Source organism: Mus pahari, chromosome X (assembly GCF_900095145.1).
Source record: "Mus pahari chromosome X, PAHARI_EIJ_v1.1, whole genome shotgun sequence".
In the NCBI taxonomy this organism is placed as follows: domain Eukaryota; kingdom Metazoa; phylum Chordata; class Mammalia; order Rodentia; family Muridae; genus Mus; species Mus pahari.
Window position 1 is genome coordinate 61,884,375 of NC_034613.1, and position 9,876 is coordinate 61,894,250.

General features: G+C 47.4%; 1 protein-coding gene across 1 annotated transcript in view; it reads right to left on the bottom strand.

Annotated features, from left to right (window-relative positions):
- Positions 1 to 2,239, bottom strand: part of LOC110314341 (X-linked lymphocyte-regulated protein 3A-like) — a 4,252-nt gene extending 2,013 nt beyond the window's left edge. Inside the window, exons 1-4 of the mRNA XM_021188755.1 lie at positions 2,134 to 2,239; positions 1,331 to 1,400; positions 571 to 665; positions 400 to 517 (exon numbers count right to left, since the gene is read on the bottom strand). Coding sequence (XP_021044414.1) covers positions 400 to 517; positions 571 to 665; positions 1,331 to 1,400; positions 2,134 to 2,239 — 389 coding nt within the window. The remainder of the gene's footprint in view (positions 1 to 399; positions 518 to 570; positions 666 to 1,330; positions 1,401 to 2,133) is intronic.
- Between the last annotated feature and the right edge of the window lie 7,637 nt (positions 2,240 to 9,876).

The following is a 9,876-nucleotide window of genomic DNA, read 5'->3' on the forward strand; positions in this document are numbered from 1 at the left end:
CCTGTACAACATTGGAGGCTAGAGATTTTCATCTCATTTCACACTGAACAGATGACGGACCACAGGATGAATGATTTGAGGATTTCAAGTTCAATGCACCCCTCAGCACTTTCACACAATGCACACACCTTCCTTACGGCTACACTGATTCAACTGCCCTGTGTCTAAAAGGTGTCAAACATCTTAATTCATCCTTAGGAAATGCAGTTGACTGACTTCAGTTACAATGAGAGGGTGTTAAGACAAAACAAAGTTTGTTCTACTCAGACAAACCAAGGCAAGTACACTTGCCAACAAAGCTTCTAGCCAGTGGGGCCACTGGCTATTCCCCCTTCATTGTGCTCACACACCAACTGTCAACAGCTCTGGGGCCAAAGTGACAAGAAGCAACAACCCTACCTTTGTTCACACTGGGTTTTCAGAACATCCTTAATTTTGACCTCTATGGCATAGAAAGATGAGGTCATGATCCTTGAGAATCTTTCTCTGTTTTCCTGAAGAGCATTCTTAGTTGGCTCTGTAAGGGGACATAGTCNTGTAGGCATTACTGTGAAGGTCCCTCAATGGTACTGGAAAGACATTTGTCATCAATAGGTAGAGATGACCTGTCGAGGCAAAGGTTATTTGCCTCCTTTCTTTCAGTCAAGAATTTCAGTGGCTCTGACCTGAACATGAAATTGGACAGTTGGACTTCAGTGTCTAGATATTACATACAAAACATAACAGAGGGGACTTAGCGAGACTTACAAAAAGGGTATCAAGTCACTGTAATTTCTTTACTAGATGTCATTTATAAAGTATGAACGTAATCAATGTACTAAACGTGTTCCAGTTCTAGGACATGCTAGGAGGAAATGTTGGGCTCCTTGATGCAAAAGACAAGTGTTGTCCAAGTACAAAAATCTCCAAAGGCTCAGAGATCACTGCACAGCGAGATGAAAAATACGCTAACCATTGTAGCCCCTGAGGCTATTTGACAAATTTGATAAGGTAGACATCCTGAATAGTTTAAAGGGAAAACTTTTGTTTTGTTTGTTTGTTTATATCTCATTTTACTTTTGGTAGGTTGGCATCCAGAAAGAACTTGTCTGCTACACCTCAGCCCTCAGTTCTGGGCTTCAAAGGTGTTAAGTGGCCATGTGTGGCTTTTTCTGTTGGGGCTGAGGATATGACCACAGATTCTCGTGTTTGTACATAGAGCATCATTTCACTGAGCCATCATTACAGCCTGACATTTCTAAATGTATTTTATGAGTGGATTGAAAGAGAGAGAGAGAGAGAGAGAGAGAGAGAGAGAGAGAGAGAGAGAGAGAGAGGGAAACATGATCACCTAGCCTGTTGCCTCTCTGTTCCTGAGGAAATAATGTCCTCCCTATCCGCATCAAGGTCTTCTCTGTTGGCTGTATTTACAGACAAAGAGGAAAAATGTTTTGAGACAATGTGAGCTGCTCCCATCATTTCCCATTGAAAACAGATTCACTGTGGGGTTTCTAGAGCCCATAGCCACCAAGGTAAATTACACTTTTAAAAGAAGTCATGCACACGCACTCCTATTCTTATGCTTGCATGCATGCAGGCAAACACACAAACATGCAGGCACAGAGTGAGTGAGGTGAGGGTGGGCACAAAGAAGCATGCATAAACAGAGAGAGAGAGAGAGAGAGAGAGAGAGAGAGAGAGATATGAATATATCACACAGAAGTACAGACACACACAAAATTCATTAGGCTTGAGTGATTCTTTGACCAGATGTTGAAGGCATCTGCACAGGCCTTCCACATGTGACCCATGTGTTCCCAGAGAGGCATACTGCATATTGCCTGGAAAGAACTGTCTTATGAGCCTTGCAGGTTTNTTGTGTGGTGGGAATTTCAGGTGGGNAAAGCTAAAGCCACAAACAAGCTTGAGCAACATTTAATAGCATCTGAAACCTACCCCCCCCCACCACCATGATTCCAAGAACGAAATGTCCATGCACCACCACATCCACTCAGTGTGCCACCTGCCAAGGAATTTTAGGATGTCTGTTGGGCGTGGACACAGCCCTCTAGCAGCCCCTCTGGCTTGTTTGTTGGTTTGTGGGTTTTTTTCATGTTGTTGTTTTGGTTTTGTTGTTGTCTTCCATTGTTTTACCTGCAGTGACTGCACCTGGGTTCTGGCTGTCATCCGAGGAGAGATTTGGATCCATCCTTGGGTGCCTGCCAGCACTCTCAGTGGCCTTCCTTTCCCTGTTTGACATAGCTAGACTCTTCTTGGGTTAGATAGGAGTCCTGGAAGTAGAGANACCAGGAAGAATTGCAAGATGGAAATGGGAACAGGGAACAGGACACCACAGGGTGTGGCTGGGTGTCCTGGCACTTGTGGTGGAGCAAAATGAGGACAAGAGCATGCCACCAATGTCCTGACATGCCCCATTTCTCTATCTGGACTTGGANCTCCCAGACCCACTACCTCTCAAGATCAGTACCCTCTGCTGCTCTCCCACCCCTATACCCCTACCCCCTATAATACAAGGCACCTAATGCTGGCGTATGGTTGGGAATTCCAACTCACTGAGGTCCTACTCAGTCAGTGAGGCCATGTCTCACAGCCCTCTTGCTGTCCCATTCAGCCCCACCCCCATCAGCGCAGCCCCATGACTGCTCCCTAGCCTTGCCCTCTGTGGCCTTGCCAGGTCTCCTTTGGAAAGTGAAGGTCCTGGGATGGCCCCACCGGTTTGGTTTGGACCTGCCTCTTTGTGATCCCACTGCCCTACCACATGAGCTAAGTCTTCTCTCTGAACCCTGTCTCAACTGGAGGGCCCCTTAACAGAGTTCCCCAATAGCCAATCATCCACCCAGGGTACTCTTCTACCCTTGGAGCCTCCTCCTTCTCAGAGGGTGGTTGGTCATACCTATGTAGGCACCACCTCCCAGTGCACATCTCTCTGACTGGCTGGGAAGGCGTGTACACCCAGGGTCAAGTGGCTTCATTTAGTATAGTGCTTGTGAGTTTGGATGGAGATGCTGCCCTTTGGTGAAGGGGACCAGTCCTGGCCCATCCCCTTCAACACTCAACAAGTATTTTAGGAGTAGTTCCTATGGCCGGCCCACTAATATTCTAGATCTTGACAAAATCTTGACACATTGAGAAAAATATACAAAAACACAGGCACTTGTGTAGAGGGAGGCAAGGCCCATGGCTGCAAAGAAGCAGGACCCAGCTGTGTCCACGGAGGACCCACAGAGCACACGTGGAGAGTCACTACTTCCTTTTCTCCACTTCACTGTTCCAGCCCACTCTCTTCAAACCTGTGTCCCTCCTGCAACCCTTTTCATCCCCTGGCCTCACCGGTCTATTTTACTACCAGGTGCAAAGTCTTCCAAACGTCTCAGAGCTAAACCTGGTCACTTCTGCCTCAAGACCCAATCTGCTCCACAAAGCCCCAGGCCCCAGGCTGACTTTGCTTCTCACCATCAGAGGCTCAAGACTGACTCTGCCAATACCCTGTCACTCACCCAGGTGANCACACTTGAATACATTCCTCTGAGAGGCTGCTTCCCCCGCCCCTCAGATAGAGGCCCCACACTCTGGAATGAATCAATGATTAGCAGGAACACTACTGCGCAGGCATGCCTGAGGCTGCCTACAGGTACGCCCAAAGGTGTGAGGCCTGCCCCTCAGTTACCCCTTCCCAGCTTGGGCCCTACTGTTGCCCATGTATTTGTGCAAAGTGCCCAGGGTTTCCCCCTTCAGACTAACTATCCTGCCCAGATACTGCTTATGGGAGGAACCAAGTGTCCAGTCTGGACCCAAACAAACAAAACAACCAAAACAAACAACAACAACACCCAATAACAACAACCAAAAAACCCACCTCCACCGCTGCCACTGCTGCCACCATTGCCACCTCTGCTGCTGCCACCACCACTGCCTCCGCAGCCACCACCACTGCCACCGCCACCTCCAACGCCTCAGTCACTGCCACCGCCACCTCCAACGCCACAGCCACCACCGCCGCACAAACAACAAACAAAATCAAAGAACAACGAAAAACGACCCCAAACTGTGAGAGATGTGTAAAGGTGCCTACTTCCCCTCGCAGCCCACCAATTGCCCCATCCACCACTCTATGGTCCTGCTGCCCTCATCTCCCCCTTCTCATTCACGGCTCTGGTGCCTCTTACAGTAAAAGAAAGTTCCCAAAGTCACCTCACAGGCTTCCCGGGACCCTCACCTTCCATGACCCCACTGTCCCACGACAATGCCACTGCCGCCAACAAGGAGAAGATGACAAGGGCTTCAGTCTCTCCCAGCGCCTCTAAACCACCCCAGGAGGCCCACCATGTCTCCCGCCCGTTGTCTCCGCAAGGAAGCCTCCTTCCACTCAGAGGTTCATCCACCTTCATCGGCCATGGCCCCATATAACTTTCTCTGATTGGCTGGTGTACCAGCTTGCACATGCGCACTGGGTACCAGCACTCTGCGCATGCATCAAGGGGCCAAGCATGCCTCATCCACTCATACTTGCTTTCCTGGTGAGGGATGGCCCCATGGCTTCATTTCTTTGGGCCACAGCCGCAGCCCATCTCCATTTTGCCCATCTCCTTATGTATGTATCTCTGATTGGCTGCAACAGAAGGAAGTCTGAATGTGTCTCAGAGAGAGGTCCATTGGGTCCTGTGAGGCGAAAGAATACACGTGCACAAGACGGGACGCTCATACATGCATGTGCACACAGAACTCAGCTGATGCTCCAGGGATAGGAAAACCCATCAGTCGCAGCAGTTGCACATGGCATGCCTAAAGGGTCCAGCATCCTTTTCTCTCTGGTTGGTGCTCCCGATGCGGGATGCCCTTGGCTGTATCTCAGAGGCCTTGGGTGTTCAGTCTGGCCCTAAACAGTACACAGCGGGCAGATGTTGGATACCATGAGCCCCTACCTCGACCACAGTGTCCGGCTCAGACATCCCAGGTTCTCTATCTCTTGAACTTCTTCTCTGACCCTCCAGGGGCTCCTAGTCCAGTCTGAGGCTAAAGCCAGACTCAGGCACATTGCATCACAGGCCCTCTTAGGCAAGTCTCCTTGTGATCCCCACCATCCTCCCCCAAAGACTGTGGTCCCAGCATTTCTCGTCTTAACTCAGCTTAGCTGAGGATGCCCTTTCACCCAGTACTTCTCCTGGGCGAACCGAACACCACTGAGCCACTGACTGCATCCTTCCCTTGAGAGAGCAGTCACAGCTACTTAGTCCCAGCCTTTCCAAAGAGCTGTATCCTTTCTGAGGATGTGACTGACCCCTAGCAGTTGGGGCGCCCAGAACAAGACAGTATTGGGAGACTTCTGGTTTTCTACAGCCAGGACACTCTAACATCTACACAAGAGGGGATCCAGTATTCAAATGTCCGAGTCAAAGGGACACATCTCATACAAACCAGCACGCAGGTGAAGCTGTAGAGGAAATTCCACGAAGGTCCCTAAAGCTCTGCCTGAACCCATTGGCAAAAACTTGCTATCGGTTTCTCCTTAAAGCATAAAAACCGGTTAGCACAGTAAGCAGTAAATGCCACCTATGCTGGCTGACTGAGCTTAAAACCTGCACTCATGCTGCCCTCTAGTCCATTGCAGGATCCTGTGACAGCCGCGAGCGTGCAGGAATGCTCTTCAATGGACCTGCATTCTCTTTACTTTTCTATCATGGGAAATATCTCATCACAGAGATGGGAGAAAAACAAAACAAAACAAAACAAAACCCTCATGTTCGGAAAATATGGGCCCTCTTTAAATCCCCTATAATGCAACTCACCAAGGAGCCAAGTGGGCCCTCAGCCACATCTGATTCCCCACCCCAGTCCCCAGCAGCACAACAGCATTCTCTGCACCACTACAAGGCTAGACAAACCTCCATGCCAGGTCATGGCTCCCCATGCCTCTTTATGCCACTTCCTGTCCCCCAGCAGTACTGTACTCTCCAGGACACTAGGGAAAAAAAATCCACAAGGAAATGCCTTTTAACCTCTTGGCTACTTCTCTCCCAGTCCAAAGTGGAGAAAACGCCAGTTAATCTTAGGGCTAACTCTGTCAACCCCCCTATCTCATGACTCAGCCACGGAGTCATGAATTCCACACATTTCCAACTAATGTCCACCCCACCGGGGCTGGATCGCCCCAAATTCAGATCGACATTTTAAACGTTATTCTTCCCTCACCCCCACCCCCATCCCACCTGCGACAGCTCAGCCAGCAGGTTGTTGCAGAGGAACACACTTCCCACCTCCACAGGCTACAGGCTTGAGACAGTCTCCCTGCACTCTGGCTCACAGGACTCTGCTCAGGGCCCTGGTGGCACATTTCTACCACCCTACATGTGTCACCCATCCTCTCTTGGTCTACTTTCCAGGGTGTGTGTTTGTGGGGGGGAGTGGTATGTGGCCCCCTCCTATAACAGAGGCTGCTAAGTCCCCTTCTGCCAACCAGGCAATGCTACAACACTGCCAAAAGCCCCGGGCAGGGAGGAAAAAGGTCCTCACAAGCAAGCTCAAGTGCACACACAGTCCTGGGCCCACCAGAGACGTGCCCCGAGCCTCCCGAAAAATGTGACTTGGCCTGTGGCAGGGGCACCAAAGTTGACAGCTGAAGTGAGTGGCCGGAAACCATAGGGTGGCCCCCTCCCCCAGGCCAGGCATGACTGGCAGTAGGTCATCAAGTTAAAGCTCCTGGGCAGAGCTGGGCAGAGTGTACCTACTTGCTGCTTAGCAGCTTTCCAGCTAAGGGCCACACAACNGCAAAACCTGAATTACAAGAATAATGGGCAGAGTTTTGCTGATGAAGATGCAGCTTGAGATGACATTGCTAAAAACAATGCAGCTAGCCCAAAACGTAGAGTTTTCTTGTTTCTTTGTGTGGATGTGTTTAAATGGTTTTTTGGTTTGTCCCTAATAGCAGAAACAACTAATTGTCAATGGTCTCCTTATGGCACATATTGACTGACTGGTTGCAGCCCACTATCAGATTAACTACTGGAAAGCCAAGAAATTTATCTCAAACCTCACTAGGGGATTCACACTCAAATAGTCCAAGAAAATTATCACCTGAGCCTAAAAGAGAATTGGCTGTGGAGGAATAGACATTACAGGGGACACGGATGGGTCACTTGGATCCAGAAGTCAATTGTATTTTGATTTTCTTCCCTTCTAAAAATTATAGTTATGCTTCCTGTCTTTACTCTTAAAGGGTACTTTATTTTAATGTTACAATATCAAATTCAGGAGATTTTAAACATCCTTTAAATTAAAAAAAAGGTTTACATCATTAGAAAGGTTAAAAATCAATGGCTTAAAATTATTATTACACATCCCCGTATATTAAGAAAGCAACAAGTCTCAATACTTTACCTGACAATGAGAGAAATCCAGAATTATTTGCTACAACATACTATATAAAGTTCAGAGACTTTATATCAGTGGATTTCTGATAATATCTTATTCACAAGCTCCCTTGATTGCCTTTTAAGTACAACCCATGATGCTTCTCTTTATGCTAAATTTATATACATCCAGTCTTCTGGATAGAGAAGAGAAAAGCCCTCCTTCCATGGTTTGCAGTCAAACCAAAGAATGTTCCTGCTTTATCCCCAAACTCTTTCCTAAGCTGCTACTATGAAACAAAGGTTTGAATCTATTGCCTTCTCTAAGTTGTGGGTTTCAATAAACTCAAAAAATTCTTGGGCTGGAGAGATGGCTCAGCTGTTAAGAGTACTGAATGCTCTACAGAGGTCCTAAGTTCAAATCCCAGAAACCACATGGTGGCTCACAACCACCTGTAATGAGATACCCTCTTCTGGGGTTTTTGAAGACAGCTACAGTGTATTTACATATAATAAATAGATAAATCCTTAAAAAAAATCTTGTAAGCTTCAGAGAATCATCTTGGATCCACATCTCACAGGGTCAAATGGTATACAGATTATCTACCTGTAGAAATTCTATACATCAGCAGCTATAGATTTAGGTCTGTCTTTACGAAAGGACTGAGCAGAACTCACGTTAATCTGATCAGTACACCTTAGTTAATATGAAACTGACATTTTGCCATTTGGAACTAAACTTACTAAGGGCCGTGTAAAATTAACCAACTAGCTGGTACATGTCCCCTTTTCCAAGTGCAATCTATAATTTCTGAATTAACAAAAGCACAGAATTGTGATTGATAAAGGGTGCCAAGATTCTATTCCACTCCATATTGCTCTTGGAAAACTCCCTGTAAGCATGCTGTTATAAATAGGTTTGCTTCTGTTAACAATCAACCTAACTAAAGGTCTCTGTCCTTAACCAGTGCCATTTGATAGAAGGAAGATATAAACTATGTATAATGGTATATTTTCCAGTAAACACATTGAAAGCTAACAAAAAAAGGTGAAAGACATATTCGTACATTTCTTCTTCTTTTTTCTCTTTCTTTCTTTTTTCTTTTTTTGTTTTTTGTTTGTTTGTTTGTTTTGTTTTGTTTTTCGAGACAGGGTTTCTCTGGGTAGCCCTGGCTGTCCTGGAACTCACTCTGTAGACAAGGCTGGCCTCAAACTCAGAAATCCTCCTGCCTCTGCCTCCCAAGTGCTAGGATCAAAGGCGTGCGCCACCACTCGTACATTTCTATTTGATTCACCAATCAATATATCTAATGTATCATTTCAATTTGAAATCAGCACAAAAATTAATAGGGAGGTGTAGGCATAAGTTTTTTGCAACCTACTTTTCATAAGGGTCTAAGTTCTCCTCTAGCCCACCATCCATCAGCAGTAGTGGAAGAGAAAAGCCATTAGGATATGGGGGAAGTGGACCTGTTCAGCAATACTTCTTTGGGGGCAAGCTCCATCTTCTTTGGCAGCAGTTCAGTCCTATAGCAAACAATAAATATGATGCAGCAGCTGCAGACCAGTCCTTTCTGTAAGCAGACACCAGGCACGAACTGACAACTACAGTCCAGTTCTTTTGGCAGGCAGACATGGGGCAGGAGCGCCAACCACACTGAGGCAAGGCCACAGAAACTTGAAGCTGCTGCAGGAACCTCACAAGCAGTTTTTGGGCGAGATTCCTCTCTGGAGTCACCATGAGTGGGGATCAACAATTCCATGTAAGGCGAACGGACACATGCTTGTTATTAGTGGAGAATAGCCAGGTGGAGAAAACCAAACCAATGCTCAGTGCTCATCTCCCACCATCTGTGGGGTCATATTTATACTCCTTCATCAAAGGTCCTTTCATATGTTTGCCATATGAAAACATCCTTTCACCTGTGTCTGCTTCAGGAAAACATCCTTCCCTGTGTCTGTAGGACCATGAAAGACAGCCTGGTTCATGGCTGGGCCAAGGTTAGAAACCCCAGTGACCCTAAAAGGGATGGGAGCATTTCGTCCTGCTCCCGGGAAACCAGTCTCCTGGCACAAGGCCGCAGCCCTCCATAGGTTTGTGTCCTTCAGTCACATAAGTGCAACACCCCGAGCCCCTCCATACCCTCAAGACAGATCCCCATTTTCATGAGGTACCTAAAGGCCTGGAGGCTTAGCCAATAAACTCTCCTTCCAGACATTCCTCCCTGCAAAAGTTATTTAACCTCAGGCCTGCCCTGAGAAGTGGGGTACAGTCTTACTCATCCACTTTCCTCCTTAAAACCATGGCCTGTCTGTCTCTTTTCATCAGAATCTGCCATGGTGAGCCACAGAGAAGGCCTTTGCTTCAAGAGTGGCTGTCTAATCTCCAGTAGAAGGCCTCTCTTCATTTCCAGCCATAGCAGCCAGCCACCAAGTGCAAGCCAAGCCAGCAGCCTGCCAATGAGCCAAAGGCTCTCCTGGAGGGGTTTAGCCAGCTGCCAGCTGCCAGCCTGAGCTCTCCCCTCTTTTG